Genomic DNA, 23,077 nt, shown 5'->3' on the forward strand with positions numbered 1-23,077 from the left:
GCTTAAAGTGAGGTTAGAGACATCCTCGATAAAGACGAGCACTCAGAGGATACCAGCAACATTACAATTATCCCCCAGACTGAAACACAAATGCCATTTCAATTATTATTATTATTCTGACTGTAACAGCTCAGACCTCATCTATGATGGAGAAACTTCTCATTTCATCAGCTGAACTTTTTCTTTTTGACGGACCAGACAGTTATCAGATGGTGGAAAATTGTAGTTTGAATGAGACCCCCCATCACCTTACATGTTACAACACCACTATATGAGACAACAGACAAATTTAATAAATACCATGATGAGGAGCTCGCTTACCGTATAATGATGTCAAAACAAAATCTCAGATGAGATAAGAACCGGGGGAGCAATGCTACAAATTATCCAAGAATTCAAATGTTAAGCAATATTCCAGCATATGACGTGATCTATGAACTGACTGCTGTGAAATGTTCCAAGGAGAAAAAGTCAAATCCAGTGGAAAAGTACTCAGACCATGGACAAGCAACTCAACCTGACCACTGATGAACTGTTGACAAATAGAACAATAATCAGGCATAGATAGCTATTTAAAAACAGATACATGGAAATTAATGGCAATAAATAATCTGTTTTAAAATATATTAAAATCATAGACTGCAACATTGTTATGGTGTTAGTGTTAAATTGTTATTGCATACTTTGTTCATATATTTTGAGTTGAACTGTGTATCTTTTTTTTGAGAAGGGATAATTGAATGGATCAGATTAAGTGGAACAAAGAATTCAAGATGACCTGTTCACATGAAAATAGTTTACTCAAATGGGAAATGACTAAAATAAACAGGTTTAACCCATTAAATTAAGAAAATACAGACCAGTCTTAAATGAAAACATACAGACGGATGACAAATCAAAGGAAATGCTTGACCCCTACAGTGAGGGGATCTGGTGGCTCTGTTATGCTGTGAGGGGCATTTTGCTGGTATGGTTTGGGTCCACTTGTCCCCTTAGAGGGAAGGGTCACTGCAAATCAATACAAAGGTGTTCTGAGTGATCACCTTTATCCTGTGATGAAACATTTCTATCCTGATAGGAGTGGTCTCTTCCAGGATGACAATGCCCCCATCCACAGGGCACGAGGGGTCACTGAATGGTTTGATGAGAATGGTGTGAATCGTATGCTATGACCTTCAGTCACCAGATCTCAACCTAATTGAACACCTATGGGAGATTTTGGACTGACGTGTTAGACAGCGCTCTCCACCACCATCATCAAAACACCAAATGAGGGAATATCTTTTGAAGAACGGTGTTCATCCCTCCAGTAGAGTTCAGAGACTGAAGAATCAATGCCAAGGTGCACTGAATCTGTTCTGGCAGCACATGTTGACCTAAAACCTTATTAAGATACTTTACATTGGTTTTCCCTTTCATTTGTCACCCGTCTGTAATTCACAAAACTAATTTGACAAGATGGAAAATGGATTTATTCTAAAAAAGATAAGGAACAAAAGGAGTTGAATGAAACTTACCTATGTTTTAATAATCGTAGGTGTTGTGTTACGTAATATTTGTTAGTAAACTGCCATCTTATTGATTTAAAGGTTCTCGTCTCTGCTTTATTTTATTCATCCCATCCTCTCCTTCGAACCTAGACCTGATCCAGTAGCTCACAGCTCTGTGTGATACAGTGACATGAGTGCTACACGTCTTTCACCAAGAACCTCATACAATGTAAACAACTCAAACTGATGGGTGAAAATCATTCATCATATTGAAATCATGTCTGTTTTGGTTTCAAGCTCTGAAGTGTATTTTAAATATCATGCTGAGCCACATTATAGAGTATAGTTTTGTGTTTGACCTTTTAAATCAAACAGACGTACACACATGGCTGCGAGTTCAAAAACCTTGTGAATGCCTCTCAGTCGTGGGATGACATCAGAACAGCTTGTTTCATGACCTCGCCACACCCATGACAGACTTTGAAAAGTCACTTTGTTTTGACACAAAGTAAAACATTTTGTGAGATGGAAGGACGGCAATATTATTATAGCGACAAAAATATCAGTCAACCTGTGGAATAAGAAAAAACAGACAGAATCCCACAAACAAAACACATTAATGCTTTGAACCACAACATCTGTAGTTGATCTGTCTGAGATTTCCACATCTAAAGCTTCAATATTCCAGTACAAATAGAAATTGTCACTCAACAGTCATTGATGTAGTTGGTGAGAATTGTAATCTACTAAAACTTCCAGACAATAGTTGGACAGAGTTTCCTCCAGTTCGGAGCAACTGTGACAACACTTCCAATGAACCATCAACTCTGGGAATCAGTGTTTGAGATGCTTTGTGTATGACTAATCTACCACGTTCCATTTCATATCCAGTTTTACACTGTAGTCACTGAGTCTGTTCTCTGCACATCCATCACTGTCTTCTTTGGGTCGGCTACCAAACAAGACAGGAACAGACCACAACGGACAGTCAGGTCTGCAGAAAAGATTATCGATGCCGTTCTGCCCGCCATCCAGGACCTGGACACCTCTAGAGTCAGGAAACGGGCAGAGAAAATCACTGCAGACCCCTCACACCCTGGACACAACCTGTTCCACCTTCTCCCCTCTGGTAGGTGCTACAGATCACTGTTCACCAAAACCTCCAGACACAGGAACAGTTTCTTCACCCTTGCCATCACACTTATGAACTTATGTTAACTCACTGTGGCGCTGCAGTAACCCTGAACACTATAATACCCACTGAACCTTCACATTATACACATTTATTTTAGTTTAAAAGTGTGCAATACATTTCATTTATTACTGTATATTTGAACAGGCTGTATATACTGTATATACAGTATATAAAGTAACATGTCATTTTCTTTTTTACCATTTAATATTTATCTCATCACCCTTCACTTCTTTACACTGTTTGTATCCTGTTTACAGTTCACAGAAACAGTTTCACCTGTGTATAGTCATTCCTTGTGTATCTTTCTGAAAATTGCTGTGTTGTAAGCACATTTAGAGCAACTAAACTGGAGTCAAACTCCTTGTATGTGTAAAGATGTAAAGATGATTCTGATTCATACTGACTGTCTACAAGCTACCATGGACTATAAATCAGAGGGTTAAAGAAAAGACAGTTAGGGAAGAAGGATGGAAATCATCATTTAAATGACTCTGAACTCAAGTCTGTGCTAACTACAGGCTTTGGATGCTTGCAGCATATTTGCATCTGACTTGTTTACAGAGCTGTTACATATCGAATGCTTGTTTTCTTTTATTTCTAGTGACTGTATGCACTATATATTTACAATAAATTGACATTGTTATGAGTTTAGATGATACCTGCTTAGGTATAAAAATGTTTATCTGGTATTTTCCTGTATGTACGAAATAAATGTTAAACATAATCTGGCTATTTACATTTTTCTATCATTCTGCAGGAGATACAGAATTTATCAATATACCTGTGCCACATTTTGATTGACCTGCTTGAGCTAAAATGTTTGAGGAAAATTCACGACAAGTTATATTCTCTTAACTGTATATGCAGATCTCTTATTGTTTATAAGTTGGATAGACTCAAAATACTTTCTAAATACAGTCATGAAAAGTTCAAATGATGGACGAGACCGCAAGAACTTGGATTTATGGATGCGAAATTTTCCCAGTGAAATTAATAAACTGACAGTCCTGAACTTTCTGGTTTTTGTTTTCAGAATATAGTATTACATCCTTGACTTCCAGTTTAATTGAATGGTTGGTTTTAATGTCAAAATGATCATCTTTTTTTTCCCAGAATCCTGACGCAAACTGACATTCATAAAATAGATGTTATCCATAATTTTGTAATGTACTTCTTTCAATTTGTTGGAGGTTGGAGATGTTGTTTCCCATTGAATATTAGAAAAATGGGAGTTCCACACAAAGTCCCCACGTAGAATAATTTTCCTTTTGCTGTAAAAAATAATTTCTTACATGTTTATCCAAAGTCATGCTTATTTGTAGCTGACTCACCGAGAAATTGATGCAACAGTTTGTATAGCAGTCCTCCAATAGACTGGTCGTGTCTAGACGGTAACCCTAGATTTGCTAAACTCTCGCGAGAGTCATACACGTTGTTCTTTCATTGCGTGCGTTGTTTGTCATTGTACAGACTAATTATGTTTTATGGTGTGACAAAGCTATGGCTAAGGTCTGGTTAGGTTTAGGCACAAAAAGACGCTTGGTTAGGGTTAAAGAAAGATCATGGTTTCAGTTGAAACTATCACTCTCGCGAGATCTTTCGTGAGGGTTACCAACAGTTTGTGGTTACCATCCAGACACGATCCAATCAAATGACGCCGCAGTCAAAATAACCCGGATGTACTCCTGAAGTTCTTCCTCATCAAAACAATTGCATGGTAGATAAACTGCCCAGTTATTTGTCTGTCAGAGAGACGTTTTAACAACAACAATGCCGGGCTCGGATAAAGAAACGGACCTGACGGAGAGGATAGAAGCGTTTCTGTCCGACCTGAAGCGAGGAGGCAGCGGGACGGGACCGCTGCGGGGCTCGGCGGAGACAGCCCGAGAAACGACCGCCCTGCTCCGCAGAATCACAGCCCAGGCTCGATGGAGCAGCGCAGGTGCTTCATGCTGATCATTTCTTTAATTCACCTCTCAAACTCAGACAGTATAGCGGTGCAGGGAACCAGTATGGAAGCTGTCAACAGTGTGGGAGTTTCTAAAATATGTTGAAATTGCTAAAACTACAAATAAGTGGCGACTAACAGCTGCCAAATGTGTGGGAATAGTTTGATAGTAACTCATTTTAGAAGTAAAGGAGGTTTTGATTATGTGACTCAGCTTCTGATAAAGGACTTTGGTGAGTTGCTGAGTGAGCAAGCAGACATGGAGGCCTGTGTTTACTGTCTGAGACAAGTCACTAAAGTAAGGTAACAGGAAATACAGCTTTAATCATCTCTAATGTAATTAGGTGCTTAGTACACAAATACAATCAATTATAAGGGGGGAAATATGTAAACATCTAGGATAAATGGAGATTTCAAAGTAAAAATGTGATTAAGACAATAGGGAAAAGTAGTTTAAATAGTGTCACCATCTTTAGCATTTACAGATATCTTATTTCTTCTTTCTGTTTCAGGTGATCTGATGGAAATCATCCGGAAAGAGGGGAGGAGGATGACTGCCGCTCAGCCCTCAGAGACCACTGTTGGTAACATGATCAGGCGAGTGCTGAAGATCATCAGAGAGGAGTATGCCAGGTGATGATACACACATATGTCCCATTAAAGATTATGTTTGCCGATTTAGATCTAATCTACATTTGTACACAGGAAACTCTTTGGGGTGTCACCTTGTATGCTGTCAAGTTCGTAATCAAAATCTATTCCAGCAGCTGAGAGATCAAGAGGAAGTTTTTCTTATTGTCAAGAAATCCTATAAAAAAACTGAGAGCAACAGTGAATTTATCCTTCTAACATTGTTGCCTGTGTAGCCAATGCCTGATATAGTCCATTTAAACAATTATAAAAATGATTGCTGATTTATTTTTGTCAGTGGACTCACTAATCATTTAATAATTGCAATTAAATGATATAAAATCACAAAAATGAGTAGTTTGCAGCTTCTCTGATGTCAAAATTTGCAGCTTTTCTCAATCACATTTGTATAAACTAAAAACCCCTTTGCTTTGCTAAGCTAATTTTTGTCCTGATTTAGTCAAATTTTACAAAGTGAAAAATGAATCTATCAGGGGGAAAAGTTGATCAATTTATCAATTAAGCAAATAGTAATTTGTTGAAACCTCTATATTTGTACAAAAACTATAAAAACTGTTCACACTATTGCACAATCCCTCAAACACCATCATGCTGCAGTAAATACTTACTCGCTCTCTAAATGTGTATTAATCCACATCTGAAAATTATTTTTATTATACCTGACAAAATGTTTAAGTTTGAATTGTTTGCTCTTTGTTTTTTAAGATTTACTTTTTGTGTAAAAATGTCTTTGCTGAATTCCTTGTTCGCTCCACTTTGTTTCCTTCAGATCTCGAGGAAGCAGCGAAGAGGCGGACCAGCAGGAATCTCTGCACAAGCTGCTGACCTCAGGAGGACTCAGCGAAGACAACTTCAGACTGCATTTTGCTCCTCTTAAAGCTAACGTCATTGAGGCCATCAATGAGCTGTTGACAGAGCTGGGTAAGTTATCCTTATTTAATGTTTTTTAGCTACATCTCATTTCTTCTTCTGCTGTTAGATTAAATTTGTATTAATTAAGCTTGATATTTATTCTGTGATTTTAAACAGTTTTGTGGGTGTTTTTATTTTCTCCAGAGGGAACAACTGACAACATTGCAATGCAGGCCCTGGAGCACATCCACTCTAATGAGGTCATCATGACGATTGGTCGTTCTCGCACCGTGGAGGCCTTCCTCAAAGACGCTGCTCGCAAACGCAAGTTCCATGTCATCGTAGCAGAGTGCGCCCCCTTCTGCCAGGTAGATGGAGTAACATATTAGATATCAGATGAAATTATTTTTTTATGCAGGGACTTTTGTTTTAACTTTCATCTTATTTGTTCACCTCTCACCAGGGGCACGAAATGGCAACCAGTCTCTCAGAAGCTGGCATAGAAACAACCGTGATTGCAGACGCCGCCATATTTGCAGTCATGTCTCGCGTTAATAAGGTATTTTCAACCACAGGAGACTATGAAACAGTGCTGTCAGGGCATGTGGGTGAACTGGTGCGGTCGTCTCTTTTCAGGTCATCATCGGTACGCAGACAGTTCTTGCCAATGGAGGACTGAGGGCCGTCAACGGGACACACACTCTAGCCCTCGCAGCCAAGCACCACTCGACGCCTCTCATTGTGTGTGCTCCCATGTTCAAGCTCTCACCTCAGGTAAGAAGACACTCAGGTCAAGTCAGGTTATTATAATTTCCGCTGGCAATAGATGACGATGAAACTGTTTTGTGTCTGTAGTTTCCAAATGAAGAGGACACCTTCCATAAGTTTGTCTCTCCACATGAGGTGCTTCCTTTCACTGAAGGTAACTCTCATATTGTGAACAAAATGCTCGTAAATGACCACTCAACCAAATTTTCATCTTTTAAAGCCTTTAAAATAAATGTTCCTCTTTTGCACAATAATATTGTATTTTAGGTGAGATTCTCTCAAAGGTGAACGTGCACTGTCCAGTGTTTGACTATGTCCCACCTGAGCTCATCACACTGTTCATCTCTAACATCGGAGGACATGCACCGTCATACATCTACCGACTGATGAGCGAACTCTACCACCCGGAAGATCATGAACTTTAACCAGTGTAATTAACAGATAAATTAAATTAAAATGGTCCATGCAGTGTCGTTTGGTGTCTTTTTTTGATATGTTGTCTCTGGTGGCTGGAAACCTCAACAACTAGAGTAGGCTTTAATTTACAAATAATTTTGTATAAAAAGAATCTTGAAGATTTAGATGAATGTGTGATGTGCAGTTTAATGTAACTCACAATGAGCAGTCACATGACACACCACTTCAAGTTTTTATTTTATTTGTGTTTAATTTAATTTTGGGAGAATACCTAAAATGGTATTACTCCTAGTGTGAGAAATCTCATGTGAGAAAGTTGTGAAAGTGCAAATTTGCATAACATTTAGATTTGTGTTTTAAGTTCCATACAGCTCCTCTGACACCAAAGTTTTGCAAAATGCATAAGTTATTTCTCTGTAATCAAAGCTCAGTATCCACACAACACAATGTTTTACATTTAGAAATAAAATGAAATAGTGAATGTTATTGCAATGGGATGAAACACTCAGAATAACTGATACAGTCTGTATGCAGGACAAACTGACAGATAAATGTGAGATAAAAAGAAAATATCATTTCAGTCCACATAAACACAGACTGAACAAAACTGAGTAGTTGCTTCACAGCAGAGATGTTTTGCATTGACTACAGCAGTGGCTGTAGTCAATGCCCCCAGGGGTTCTTGAAAGGGACTCCAGGGGGTCCCCAGCAAAAAGGGGGATAATTTATTTCACTATAATTCCATCCATTAGTAACACAATGACAGAATATGTAACTATTTTGGTCATGGGTTTCATACACTTGATGTAATGAAGCAATGAACAAAAGCAAAAAATCGGGAAATTGGGGTCCGTGGTCCAATATGTGTCGGTTTAGGGGTCCTTGACGTGAAAAAGTTTGAGAACCGCTGGTCTCCAGTGTTTGATGTGGTTGATGTAGTGTCTCCTGTCCTCCAGGTGGAGGTGGTGTAGGACGAGCAGAGCAGCTGCTTTGTGAAGCAGTTTGAGGGGAATAAAGAAGGTAAAGAAGCGGTGATGAAGCTGCTGTGTGATGTAAAGATGTGATGTTTGAGTGTGTGTGTTGTGACAGCAGTTTGTTGGTGAGTGTGCAGAGTGTAAAAAGACTGGGTCCCGCTGTATTACTCAGGCTGCACTACAGCGTCTATTCACAGGCGCGATCCCACTACTGAGCGGCACGGGGGCTTTGACCTGCTCCGTTTCCGACCTGGGCCGGTGCACCCCTCCTTAGACGACCTGGTGGTCCCGGGCTCCCCCAGGAGCACCATATCGATACCGAACTTAGTGCGGACACCCGATCGGCATAGTCCGCTGTAGCTCAGAGCTCCTGAGCTCAAACGATCCGCCAGCCTCAGCCTCCCGGTAGCTTGGATTACAGGCGCGCGCCACCGCACCCGGCGATCAATTCATATGCTCACAGGGCTTTTGACTGATACTGAAGTGACGTCACTAGGAAGAGGAGAAAAAGTGCAGCTGCAGTGATGAAGACTGAGCAGCACTGGAATAATTTACTAAACTGATAAAACATCAGTGTGTCTGTTTGCACTGATCAGACTCTCTGTAGTGAAACTAACTGCACGTGATTATATTCTCGTCAAAGACTGTCCTGCTTCAACAAGCTGCTGTGAGGAACAGTAACCAGAGTACAGATCAGAAACCAGACACACAATCAAAACAAGTCACAACATCTTCATATCAGTCAGATTTTCAGAAAGAAAAGACCAACAAAGCAAAACCAAAGTAAAACAGACAAAACACAACATGAAACAACCTGATTTCTGCTCTGAGTCGACTCAAAAACTACATTAACTGACCGGAGAAATTATGAATACAATAAAAACACATGAGGAGGGTTTTGATGAGTTCACAAAATGGTCACAAATTGACAGTTCAACTTGAAAAAACTTTAGATCACATCTTAAAACACTGAATGACTTTTGACCTCATGATTGATGAATTTTGTCAACTTTTCCCTGAAAGTTTATACAGATGTTTGACTGAAATGAAATTATGACAGAGTCTTGACCTTTATGTCATCAAACGTCATTATCTACATTTTTTCTTTTACTTTCAAATAAAAATCAAGCAGTGTTGGTCTCCTGAAAGACAATACTATACAGGAGGAGGCTTACTTCAGCAAGGTCACTCTATTGCAAATTAATAATACTGGAAATTAATGTGGCCAAAAAAAAAACAACTTATAATACAAACAAAACCAAAGGGAACCAGTAACATCCTCCCTGTCATACTCAATAACCAGCCTGGAGAAGAAGTAGAACATTTTATGTACTTGGGCACAATCATTAATCAGACTCTGACTTTTAATGAGAACTCAGAGAGTATTTTTAAGAGAGCCAATCAGCGACTGTTTTTAATCAGGAAGCTGAGGATCTTTGGCGTTAGCCAACACGTACTAGAATTGACATACAGGGGCCATGTTGAAAGCATCTTATCATTTAACATAAGAGCTTGGAACGGCAACTTGAGTGTAAAGAGCAAAAGGAAGCTCTCCAAAATTGTTAACATTGCAGGGAGGGTGATTGGCAAGTCACAAAAACAACTCTAACATATTTGAAAGTGCTGTAAACAGGAAGGGTAAACATATAACTAGAGTTACCACACAACCATTACATTCAGAGTTTGAGCTGCTCCCGTCTGGCTGTTGATTCAGGGCCCCGAGGTCCAGCAGGAACATATAAAAGAAGTATTTTATTCCCTTTGACATACAGGCATTGAACTAAGAGTGACTGCATCAGGGAACACTTGTTATTATATAAGATTTGCTCTCTGGTATTATTTACACCTATCTGCTGCCATCTGCCTGTTGTTATGTTGTACATGTTTTATGTTTTTTAATGGTGTGTTGTGCTATGTGTAGTGTATGTACTTAAACTGTACTTTGGGAGAAGCCAAAGAAAAATTTCCGCTGAGGTGGACAGTAAAGTCAATATCTATCTATCTATCTATCTATCTATCTATCTATCTATCTATCTATCCATCTATTTATCTATTAACACTGTGAGACAAAACAACAGTCAACATGTTTGCTGGATTTTGATACAGCTGTGAACATCATACTGTACAGATTCAGTATATAAGGCCTCAGTGTCTTTATAGCCTCTAATAAAATAAACTACAGAGAAGTAAAGAAAGAAAAGTTTGTATACGTGATGAGAACAAAGTGAGGTTGAAGCACTTTCTCCAACATGTCAACAGCTCTTTTTTAACACTTGAGTCCTTGATGTCGTGTTTAAACCCACCAAAAGCAAATTGACTCACATTTTATTCTTACACAGAATAAAGGAGATCGTATCAACACCTTTAATAAAACAGGCCTTAATTACTGTAATATTTTACTGAAAAGTAAATATATTGTTGGGTTATTTGTGGTTTCAGATGGTTTATGACCTCGGTTATAGTTTCACATTTCACTAGAACGAAACTTCCATCACAAACACACTGATAAAGGTGAGTGGAAAGTGTTTTTTATGATGAACTGATCAGGAAGCTGTTTAATGTTTGTAGTTTTAGTTTGCCTCCACCTGCAGGGCAGCAGCAGTATTTGCTGTGGTTGATGTAGTGTCTCCTGTCCTCCAGGTGGAGGTGGTGTAGGACGAGCAGAGCAGCTGCTTTATGAAGCAGTTTGAGGGGAATAAAGAAGGTAAAGAAGCGGTGATGAAGCAGCTGTGTGATGTAAAGACGTGATGTTTGAGTGTGTGTGTTGTGACAGCAGTTTGTTGGTGAGTGTGCAGAGTGTAAAAAGACTGGGTCCCGCTGTATTACTCAGGCTGCACTACAGCGTCTATTCACAGGCGCGATCCCACTACTGAGCGGCACGGGGGCTTTGACCTGCTCCGTTTCCGACCTGGGCCGGTGCACCCCTCCTTAGACGACCTGGTGGTCCCGGGCTCCCCCAGGAGCACCATATCGATACCGAACTTAGTGCGGACACCCGATCGGCATAGTCCGCTGCAGCTCAGAGCTCCTGAGCTCAAACGATCCGCCAGCCTCAGCCTCCCGGTAGCTTGGATTACAGGCGCGCGCCACCGCACCCGGCGATCAACTCACACGCTCACAGGGCTTTTGACTGCTGCTAACGTGACGTCACCAGGAAGCACGCTGCAGCGGCGGGAAGCTAAACTGCAATTTCCTAAAAGACAAATATTTTCTAGTTGGATACAAAGAATTGGTTTCTGTCATAAGGGATGTTCCTACGGGTATAATTGAGTTAATGAAATGTCAATAGGTTATCAAAATATTCATGTCCAAGTTGCTTAAAAGTTGGTGGGATAAAATTAACAGACATAAAATGTACAAACAAACACATAAGAAAATCAAATTATAATAAAATTTCACCCAAAGGAAAATCTTGTTGGAATTCACAATTAGATAACATAAACTGGTACAAACATGTTTACAATTCTGTATTTCAAACAAGGTTGGAGAAGTTCATTTTAAAATCTTACATCACATTTACCCATGTAACGTAATAATTTCCAGATTTATTGACATAGATGTGAAGTGTGACCATTTGTGGCGATGAGCCAGAAACAGTTATGTATTTGTTTTGTTACTGCCCCTAGTAACACATAGAAAAGTTTTTTTTAATAATAAGACTGGACTTTCTATAACAATTACGCCAAAAACATTATTACTAAATTCTAAACAAATAATAAACCTTTGAGTTACATGACAAATCTTACACTTGAGATTGGTTCATAGATACATTAACTCTTATGAAGAACAAAAAAAGTGAATATACGCTGCTGTACTTCAATGACTTATCTTCTGTAACCCCTGATTAAGTTATATTGACTTACCGATGTTATTGTTTGTTTATTGTGTTTAGATTTTTATTCTTTTATTTATTACAAATATATATGTTTTATATCCCAATCTGTAACCTTCTCATATTTTATTTGATTGATATTTACCATTTTCAAGCACTGAAATCTTAAACTGTACAATATCTAAAGCTGAATGTCTGTATGTTCAGAATGTCCAATAAAGAAGTTTTGAAGCCTTAAAAAAAAAGAGAGAAGCAAAACTGCAGCTGCAGTGATGAAGACTGAGCAGCTTCAAACTATGAGATAACTTGACTAAAATGTGCTGATGTGTTTATGTGAATTTGAATAATATGAATAATAGTTTACTGCATCTGTAATGTGCTGATTCGCCTGTTTGAACTGTTTACCTTCATCAGCCTGTCTTGAGTAGCTACACAGAGAAATCTACAAATTAATTAATGCTTGTGTTTTCATTTTGAACATAAATGTATTATGTTTATCTTTTAATAAAGTGAGGTAAAAAGAATACCTTCTGTTCTTTCAAGTCTTCTCAAATATCACTTTGCAGGAAACACCAACTAAGGCTATCTAACTACCTCCCGAAGACTCACTTACAGTTCTGTAATCATCTTATATTACAAAAATCCCACAAATTAGACACAATATTGAAAAAAACCCACATTTACACCTTGATCTTGATTACAGAGAGACACACACACTCAAACCTTCACAATATGGAAGATACAAATGGAAAAAATGTAAGAAAATGCTACATAGTGACCCTGATGTGATATATAATTGTCAGGTGTGGAAAAGTAAGTTTTCGATACTGTATTTTAATAGTTGTTAATAAATTTCTTAACTTACCAGGAATTAAAGCAAGAAAAGATTTGTGAGCCTGAAAACTTGTCCAGGATGAAATGTGTACAATGTATTGAATTAAGTATTATATGAATTTAAATCTGCTCTATACCTGAAATCAGACATGATGCCTTTAAGAACTTTAAGCTCTGACTTCCACATTTTAGTAGAATAAAAACTCATCAATCATACAGCATATTCATTAAAAAAAAGGCTTCATTTGTGTGTCAGCATCTCATAGTTTATCAGTAGGTAACAACTGCCTCTTTTCCAAATGTTAACAGTGAATCAAAACTTTTTCATTCAATGTACACTGTTTATATTTGAACTTCCATATTCTGCATTTTATCATCTGCTACATTTCAAAGAACAAAAGACAAATAATGAGGAGATAAAAGTTGAGTTCATCATCATGATGTATTTTAATGTTCTCAGAACATCAGCAAAAACCTGACAACTTACAAAACACTTTTCTTAAAAACCGGTCCAAACAATACAATAACAGAAATGAGAATTAAACATTTAAATCTAAAAATGAATGTTCGTAGACAGCATTACAGAGCATCTTCCACAGTTTCACATCATCAGACTTCAGTCAGACTCCCTGGACTTTATTAGCTGCGAGACAGAGAGACAGAAAACCATTAGTGGCTGCAAAGTAATATAACATTACTTAGCATTTCAGCCTTAACATGTCTTATATACTGTACATGATCAAATCAGATGTAATGATGACATTTAAAACATGACTTTAACAATCTTCTCTGTCATACATTGGTTGAGTCCTCTTTTTCTACTTGCTCAGTATATCACAGCAGCTCCCAACAATATAGAAACTTGTTATTATTATTATTTCACTTTGTATTTCCCCCCTTCTGTTCACCTGCTATTTGTCTTTGTCCATTTCAGAGCGTGTCTCGGAGGCACAGCTGTGTTTGGGTGGTAAAAGGTGCATCCAGCTCGTTTACAGAGGCCCGCAAAGCGACAAGGCTGTGAAAAGACAAATTAATTCAGAAAAATCAAACTTCATTTCATGGCTTGTTTATACTGTCCTCAATGAAAGCACGAGTGGAAATTAATTTTAACTGAAGTCTGTTCCCTTTTACCAAACCCTATGTGCATAAAAAAGAAACACTTCCCAGATACTTCCAGATGTTTTACCTTTGGATGATAAAACGGACAATCCATCTTCTTACACGCCGGGAAGAAGCGACACACACTAGTGGTTTGCATTGGTTGCGCTGCTGTAAACACAAAGAGTCAAAAAGTTAGAGACACAGACTGGAAGATCTTAACACCAACCTGAAGAAATTACAATGACGGCTAAAATACAGACACAACCGGGTTCATGGAGACACTTTCTTTGTGGAATCTGAATGAACTCTTACTGATTAACTGCACTTTTATTCTGTGTTTGAAATGTTCACACAGAATATATAAAAAGGAAAAAAAAAAAAAAGCTTAGCAGATTTTTTCATGCAGAACAGAGTTAATCACAGGAGATAATGAGAGTGAGAGCACCTGGCCGGGGCGGAGGAGCCGCTGGGCCTCTGCGGCTGACATGAGTGAAGGGACACTCTGGTTTGGTACACCTGGCGTCATATTTACAGTTGGGATGGACGAAAAGGCATTTATCCCCAAACTTGCAGCTGGGAAAAGTCCTTTGGAAAAAAACAAAAACACATTAAATCATGAATATCGACTAATAAGTCAGCGCTGAGCGATTGAAAACTCCTCCGTCGTTTTTGCAGTTCAACAAAACTACTCACTTGCACTGTGTTGTCGGGTGATGGTACAGACACTCATCTCCACTCTTACACACTGGCCAGAACTTGCAGCGCTCCATCACTTTCTGTTTCTTCAACGGGGCGCCATCATCCTCGGCCATGTCTACATCCATCACATCCTCTGTTAAAAAAAGGAGAAAACAAGACTTTTACTATCTCTTTACTAAAGCACTTTGTAACCCTGTTTAGAAATATGCTATTTAAATAAGGTATATTGTCATTATTGCAGTATTATCTCCGTACCTTCTAGTGATGTAACTCCGCCTTGTAGTCTGTGAAGGACGCTAACTTTAGACTCCCTGTTGACATGAACAGTTGCCTCAGTGACCTTTGTGGGTGGTCTCACGTCATCCAGCTCCATGTCACATTCTGCAAAGTTCCCCAGCGGGCTCGGTACCCCGTCTAATGTCACGATGAACTTGGGGCTGCCAGAGTCGACTCTCTCCTTACTAGTGTAGAGAAAATCCACAGTGAGGAGAGGACAAAACAAAATATGTGAGGCCAAATGACACGCACTTTGGTTTATGTACTCGTATAGTGCACATCTGTATGTACCTGGCCTGGATGGTGCGTGGTAAAGCAGGCAGGACTTCCTCTTTGGCTTGAAGACGCTGCTGGCTTCTGATTTGAGGTTCTTCCAGTTGTGGCCGACTCATTATGAAGGAGCGGGTATCGAATGTCTTTGACTCGTTGTTCGCAGCAACCTCCACACCTAGAAACAAACAGAAATGTGGTCACAGATATCTTGTTGTTACGCATCACCGAAGAATCTTCTGGGATATTGATAACGTTTGTTTGGGAAAACAAACTACAAATAATGTAGCATTTTACTGAAATTGCCCAACAAAAGCAAAACGGAGCAAAACAAATAAAACACTCACCATAGTCGCTCTGTTCTCGTCCATCATTGCTCTCTGCTAAGTCCAACTGAAGACGTGAAGCTAAAGATCTGGCTGGAGCTGATGGGAAACATAACAAAAAATATAAAAACCTTTGTCCTGTAGTCTAAATATCTAATTTAATTATCACTTGAAGAAACACTAGAATTTAACTATTTTGGGTGTTAAATCATTGGAAAGCATTAGTCAGCGCTGCACTTTGTGAAATATCTTGTCATACATTGATTATGCAAGGATATTCAAAATCTATGTGACAAACAGGACGTATGTTAACTGTAACTGGGTGTTGTTGTTCAGCGGTTCAACTTTGTACATACCAAGAGATCTGGATGGAGGTATCTCTGCAGAGGTGTAGGTCCGCACCCTGGGGGCCAGGCTATGGAGGTGTTCTTGGACCAGCTGGATGGCTGCAGTCATCTCCTCATTGCTGGCTAAGCGAGTACGAGGCGCAACAGGAACAGTCTGCCTCTGTGGTACTGTGAGGGGAACAGCCGACATCAGAAAGTGATGACGACCGCCTAAAATAAAACCACATAATGTTTCTAACACGGCGGTGTGCAACATACTTGTTGGGTAGGCTGTAGTTTTGGTGATTGAGTCCTGGGCCTCAGAGATGGCCTTCAGTATCAGATTCCTGTTAGCTTGCTTGGCTGGTGGGAGAGAAGGTCTGAAACAAATGAAATTACGATCCTGTTAAATCCTACAAACTGGAGTATTCTTAAATATTTATATTTTTCTGCCATCCCATTCACTTGAATGAGAAACTGTGTCTAGTTTTGGCTGGTACTGTATGTCATGTTTATCACCACTGGAGGAAAAAAGGCCTGAGTTTTGAGTACAGCAGTTAAAGATCCGCTTCAAACATATAAAAATACTTTATCTTTTATCTTGAGGTTTAACTGCTGGACACAAGATGTCTCCTACTTCATTGTTAAGTCCATTCTCAGTGTTTGTGCACTGGAGGCTTCAAGTTTCCAAATCACACACGTGTGAGTTGCATACTGGACCACGACTGGCTCTTAAGTAGTTGTGATGTCACAAATCATACTCATAGGTACACACCTATGACTCAAATTTAAAGTGAGCACAGGGAAACTTTCCACTTTCAGTAGATAATTGTGAAAACAGTCTTTTAGGGTCAAACTCTGCACATACATCTTTCTGCACAGTGAAGCTCAAACATCAAAGTGAGGGAACACAAAGAAAAACATAGTTTGACTGGAGGAAGACTTTAAGAAAGCCCAATAACCAAAACAGTTATTTAAAGTATGATATGAGGTGCTGACACTGACTTGCGTTCTGGTTTGGAGGGAAGCGACACTCTGCTGGACAGGCCTCTTCCTCCATAGCTTGTATCGTCCTCCTCAACGTCATCACTGTCCTCATCTGCCGCCCGGTTCACTCGCACCACTGAACTCGCAACTGGTGCTTTACGTTTACGTGAAAACTCCTCCTGCTGAACAGCGGAGACAGAATATTAATGCTACATTATCCTGCTCTGAGCAGAAGACCCGCAGCGCTTTCACTCAGTCAACATTACCTTACTGGATCCACTTCTAGAGGTTCTGCTGCTTCTGCTGTCCTGTTGCCTGGTGTGAGAAGATCCTTCTGTGGGCTGACACGTGTCTGCAGAGCTTACCGATGTAAACCTGCTCTGACACGGTCTGTAGATTTCAGCTGTTGGTCTACTAGCTGCCCCGCGCGATCGTCCCGGGTTGGTACTGATTTCTACAGGGTCCTCAGCGATGAGGTCGTCGTCCATCTCTGGTTTGATGTCGATAACAGCCTCTGAGGGGAGCGGCTCCATGAGGGGCTTAACTGTGGAGGTAAGGCGAGAGGAACTCTTCTCTATAGGCCCCCTCCTGATAAGAAGCAGCAGAATATTTGTGTTTTACATTCGTGTAGTGTTGGCATGAGCCTTAGACAATGAAACGTGAAGGAAGGAAAAACATTCAGAATTAAGACATTTCTGCTTTAGTCACCTGCTTTCATGAGCGGAACTAGACACACGTGCTTCAGTCCTATCAGAGCGTGAGCTGGACACTGTCAAAACCTTTGACTCTTCTCTGCTGTCTTCACTGACTGACGATGGAGTCTTCCCCATCACAGTACTACTGTCAGACTGCAGCTGGTGTCTGAGAGATGCAGGCTCTTCAACAACCACGTAGACAAGAAGAGGAAGAAAACATGAGATCGTCTGGGACAATAATTATAAAACAATTTCCCCTTCAGCAGATTGGAAAATGCAAGAATATCAGGGATGTGTCCAGTAGAGATAGACTTACCAACTGCAACAGATCTTAACTTCTCCAGGACGCCCTGCAGCCTAAAAATCAATCAACAAACCAGATTAGAGCAGTCTTGAGAATAATTGTATTTTAAGTGTTGAGGACAGATGGCGCTACAAGAAGAAGAGAGTGGAAAATGTGATTTGACATAAAAGACATTTTGTTTTGTGTCATACCAGGCTGTAAACTTGATAGTGTTGTTTCCAAGGAAAAGGGAGAGGTCGTCAGCCATCTGTTGAGAGGTTTTCTTGTTCGCCACCATCACCATGATGTAGTCAGGAAGCTCCTCATCTAAAAAGATGAAACGCCATGTCAGTTTTAACTACGATGCTGAAGTTAGCTTCCGATTCAGGGTTAAGGGAAACATAAATAATGATATTTAGCAGCTGATTCTCTGTTTTTTCACCACTTACACATACATTCACCAGCCACTTCATTAGAAACACCTCCAATACAACAGCTCTGCCATAAATTCTACTTTTACGAAGCTTATACATTTTCAGTTTTGTTGACATTGTCAGAAATGTGACAATTCTACTTTATGTTTATATTGAAGTTGTTGTGGGTGGTGGTGGTGGTGTACTGTGGTTTATTATATTGAATGGTGTTCCAAATATTTTGCCGTCCCCTCATGTATGTTAATGGAATGGACAAAATATTAAATATTATTAATATCCACTGTATATGTATTTTAAACTTATTAACTGTATCAATGAATCAATAAATACAAACACTGTCAATTTCTTCCTGTGGAGCTGACATGCAAACTATTTTGGTTCAGTAAATTTCTGCTGGTGAAGGCAGTTTGTCCGGCTGCTTCTGTGGACAGAGACGCTGAACTAGCAACGTGCATACATAGACGTCAAAGGGGGCTCGAGCACCTGCTGTTCGGCCTCCAAGAGAGAAAGTCTCCCTTTATTGGGGTGTTTTTTTTTTTTTAAATAAATATATTTATTTAACAGGAATTTATAAATTCCTGTTATTCCAGCTACATCCAGTGTGACACAACAATATACTCAGTACCTCATATCTTGTTTCTGAATGTAACTGACAGATAATTTATATTAGTATATGTTAGGGTTAATAGTGTTTGCAATTACAGCAAGGTAAAGTGACGGAACTCAGTAGCCCAGAACTAAGGTTTGGGGGGGGACTATTATTATCCGTGTACGGATGCTGTCATGACTCACGCAACACGTTTCTACAACTTGTTTAAGTTAATTATAAAGTTGTGACGATATGATGTACTTAAGAAATACAACAAAATTAAGGTTTTCCTCCTTCTGTAACAAGCAGCCAGTGAGGTGCATTCAATGTTAGCTAAATTAATCTGAGTTTCTAGTGTCAAATTGATCTGCATTAACTATAGTCAGCAGTGATGTTGTTATTGTGTTTGTGATATTAATGTCAGACATTAAAGTAACACCTAATGTAAGGTTACTGCAGTAAGCATACATATTTTTATGTGTTATGTTTGCTCAACAGGTGAATATGTGTTTAAGGACAGTGAATGCAGCTACATTTACATGAATGCTGAATGTTAACGATTTAGAAAATGTCATTATATATTTAGACAAACAGTTAAGTTAAAGCTTTCAGTTTTTTTCCAGTATTTTTTGGAGGGAGGGAGATGATGGATGAAGGAATGTTAACTATTAAAATCTTAGTAACAAACCAGTGTCTAATACAACTTATCTAAAGTCTTGCTTTTTAGAATTGTGGCTTAAATGCGTGATGTCTTCCAAACTTCAGTATTATGATATGATATGTGAATAGTGGCAGTGTTTGAACCAACCTCAGTCATGTGTTCAATTAATTTATGAGTTAGGGCCTGAACGCAGGTGGAGTGACAAGTGGGGAGTCATCAGAGAGGCGGAGAGTGTGGATGGACTGTTGTGCTCACATGAGACGAAACTGTTTCTTCTCTTGTGATAAAGTGTGAGAGGAACAGAAGTGACTCTACAGCTGATGCATCGATCTGGATTCCGCCATATTTCTCTTTTTACCTCGGCAATGCGCGTCCATGAATTTGAGGGTCAGAGCTTCTGTATTTGTTTGAGTGCTTAGTTCAAATATCAACAATGTTTCTCCAAAATGACTGACTCTACCTTTCAAACCCAGTTTCAGATTTGTGAAACCTTGATTCTCTTTGTGAAAACACAAAAAAGGTGCAATTTCACTGATACGTCTCCATCCAGACCACATTATAATAGATCCAGATCAAAAACCACCAAATTAGACTGGTCAAATCTGGATTAGATTGTTATTATTATTGTTAAGATTGAGTCTAAATGTAGTAATTTTTGATCTGGACTTCAATGTGGTCTGAATGGAGAAAGATCCGTGAAATCGCCCTTTTTTCAGTTTTTACAAATGAAAGCTTTCACAAATCTGACATTGGGTTTAAACAGCGTTAAGGCTTCTTGTCATGATGTCTAACACTATTTCATAAGTGTAAGTGGTGAAAAAAGGAGAATCAGTCGCTGAATACCAATATTTGTTTCCCTTAACTTTCCCCTTAACCCCGAATGTATCGGGAGCTAACTTCAGCGACGTGTTTTGATTGAAGTATCAGTCAATGCTCATAATAAGCACTAATGTTGTGAGTTTATTAACTTACCGATATAGGCACCGAGCTCCTGAAGCTTGCCCTTGATAGCAGCCTGCAACATACCAGAAGCACAGTACACAATTCAATGATATAATACAGTAGCAAAAAGTACCTAATTTACCTTAAAATCTAACAAAAACAGCTGCTAGCATGCCTATTAACCTGCCTGCTGGCTGACTTCTCAGATAGTGTAATATTAGCCTTGGTCGGCCTTGTAAACAGAAACCTCGCTCCCACTCTGCACGACTGATGACAAACTAAGCTAACAGGCTAACAGGCTAATATTAGCCAGCAACGTCTGTTTCAGCGACTTTAACGCCGAAAAATCACTCAAACACACAACGTAACGTCACTCACTCTGATTTTCTTGCTGATCTCCGTCCCGATTTCCATGCTTGTCGTGTTTTTCCAAACGAATAAGTTGTAAAAGAAGCAGCTGTTTATCCAGCTCCCCCGCTAACCACCACGGACAAATATGATCACGTGACCGATGAAGGTAGCCGAAAAGGGACAATCCGTGGAAAAAACCCTCAAAATCACAAATATATAAAATAGTAACATTATACTAGCGCCACGAGCTGAAAAACACTTCAGAGACAATTATATGAATTATATCATCAATAATGGTTTAAAACATGAGGAAAAATGAGACAAACGGTATTTATGAATACTGTTTGCTGAATAAAAATAAAAAATGGAAATACTGGATAGGTAATGAAGAATAATTGATTTTTTTTTTTTTTTTATCAACAAGAGACATTCAGATAAGGGAAAGTGTGATGAAGATCTGTCAATTGCCAGTCTTAAATAGTATAAGACTTGATGTTGCTGCTGTTTTGCTTCCTTCATACAATAACAGGGTGTCATGCATGAAGGTAGAAGTGATTTAACTTAAATCAGGACATTTTTTAATTCAGTTTCTATGTGATGGACCAACAGTGCAAAAGTTTTGTAATACTGGGGTTGTCGCAAGATTCTCACTGTAATCATTAGGAAATAATCTTTGATCATAGTATTACATCTCTGCTGAGTCTGTCTAGGATGTGGAGACACATGTATCTTCATGAACAGGTTAAGTCAGGAGAACAAACTTGTTTTTATCTCTAACATTTTTTGCATAGACAGAAAGAAAAATAAGGACAGAAATTAATTCAAATCTGACTGCTCTTTCCACAAGATGGCACAAGAGACCATTCAATGCACTACTGTGATTTTTTCCCCCCCAAGGCTCAGATTAATTGTTTCAGTAACAGTAAATAATGTAAACTGATTCATAAACCTAAATCTGAGATAACTGACAGACAGTCAAGACACACAGTGTGAAGCACAAATCAGTAAGCAAACAGATAGACCTACAAAGTAAAGGATTAAAGTTAGGCCACTACATCTAATCTTAATTATGTTAAACTGATATAATCATCAGTTTTTTGAAGTCATCACCAGTTTCTTAATGTCCAAAAGAGCCATTTGAATCTTATGGACCACAGCAATGTGACAATAAAACATGCAAGGCTTGCAAGGTAATCAGCCCAGCCCATGTTTTGTTAAAATACTGAATGCCATTGTTAAGATATAAAGAAGAGTAAATCTGCTTACACAAATGCAGCCTAAATTAATTTAAAAAGACAAAAATCACATTTATTTGCTGTATATTATTATATGTGTGTTTCACTCTCTAATATCCATAGCTTTATGTTTTCTCTCAAAGATGATATCCTGTTTTGCTGCACCTCAATGCCAACCAACAATGACGGGAAGGATCTTGCTCACTGTCTAGACAAGCGTCTAATACACTCTCAGCCAGGGCCGTCTGCTGCATTTCACTGTCTGCTTTGTTCACACTGTCTGTGTTAATCAAAGCTGATGCACAAATTGTTTAATGTGTCAAAACACACATTTCACTTCATGTTGTGCCTCAGTTATCTCACTGACTTTTCTTATCAATCCTCATACATTATTCCCAGTATTATTATCATTATTATCATACCATTATTTAAATTTACATGGTGAAGGACACTTGTACTGCAGCCCACTGAGCTTTATCAAACATCTGTATGAGAATTTACCATTTGGCCAGATGCTGTTTTGTGTCAAGTATTGTCAGTCTTTTCCTGTCAGGTTCAGTCAAAATGAATGTGAGTTTGTAGCATAAATAATAATAGAGGAACACATTTATTTATACATAAAAAGATTTGGGGTTTTTTGGCCTTACATGTGTATATCAAGGTCAAGGTTGGCCTTCTCTATCTGCTTTAAAAGGGGCTGACAGAGCACCTTGAATGGCCCCAGCTGAAACCTTGGAGCATTTCATCTCAGAGCAGAAAGGTGCTCTATGTCATTGTTCATTTGCCTACTTGGATCAAGTGAGAGGCAGGACTTGTGCAGTGACCCTGCAACAATAGTGTTGCAACAACATCCATAAGCAGAACCAAAACAGTGCCTGTAGCATCACACACACAGCCAGTCTGCCCTGTTACATGTTCTGAGGCAGAGTGTATTTACATCC

The 23,077-nt window shown here is 39.0% G+C and overlaps 2 protein-coding genes and 1 long non-coding RNA gene across 5 annotated transcripts; 1 reads left to right on the plus strand and 2 right to left on the minus strand.

Annotated features, from left to right (window-relative positions):
• Positions 1-2,211: 2,211 nt before the first annotated feature.
• Positions 2,212-4,247, minus strand: LOC122965765. Its single transcript, XR_006398293.1, has 2 exons — positions 4,017-4,247; positions 2,212-2,538 (listed from the first exon to the last, which is right to left on the minus strand). It is a non-coding gene; the product is annotated as an uncharacterized LOC122965765 (long non-coding RNA).
• A 106-nt stretch (positions 4,248-4,353) lies between these two features.
• On the plus strand, positions 4,354-7,377 carry eif2b2 (eukaryotic translation initiation factor 2B, subunit 2 beta). Its single transcript, XM_044329961.1, has 8 exons — positions 4,354-4,627; positions 5,146-5,266; positions 6,054-6,205; positions 6,341-6,504; positions 6,600-6,695; positions 6,773-6,910; positions 6,992-7,058; positions 7,172-7,377. Exons 1-8 carry the CDS (start codon positions 4,456-4,458, stop codon positions 7,327-7,329), a joined length of 1,068 nt encoding a protein of 355 aa, XP_044185896.1. The 5' UTR covers positions 4,354-4,455; the 3' UTR covers positions 7,330-7,377.
• A 6,007-nt stretch (positions 7,378-13,384) lies between these two features.
• Positions 13,385-21,064, minus strand: zc3h14 (zinc finger CCCH-type containing 14). 3 transcript variants are annotated; one of them, XM_044329583.1, is made up of 17 exons: positions 20,929-21,064; positions 20,581-20,623; positions 18,137-18,251; positions 17,958-17,998; positions 17,655-17,823; positions 17,213-17,534; positions 16,965-17,125; positions 16,239-16,339; positions 15,990-16,148; positions 15,655-15,732; positions 15,329-15,485; positions 15,017-15,222; positions 14,756-14,894; positions 14,508-14,647; positions 14,148-14,230; positions 13,870-13,976; positions 13,385-13,604 (listed from the first exon to the last, which is right to left on the minus strand). In XM_044329583.1, exons 1-17 carry the CDS (start codon positions 20,962-20,964, stop codon positions 13,601-13,603), a joined length of 2,061 nt encoding a protein of 686 aa, XP_044185518.1. In that variant the 5' UTR covers positions 20,965-21,064; the 3' UTR covers positions 13,385-13,600. The 3 variants fall into 3 exon arrangements, with proteins under 3 accessions (XP_044185518.1, XP_044185517.1, XP_044185516.1); XM_044329582.1 differs by having other exon boundaries at positions 14,148-14,227; positions 16,965-17,128; XM_044329581.1 differs by having other exon boundaries at positions 16,965-17,128.
• Between the last annotated feature and the right edge of the window lie 2,013 nt (positions 21,065-23,077).

Source organism: Thunnus albacares, chromosome 16 (genome assembly GCF_914725855.1).
Source record: "Thunnus albacares chromosome 16, fThuAlb1.1, whole genome shotgun sequence".
NCBI classification, from domain to species: Eukaryota; Metazoa; Chordata; class Actinopteri; order Scombriformes; family Scombridae; genus Thunnus; species Thunnus albacares.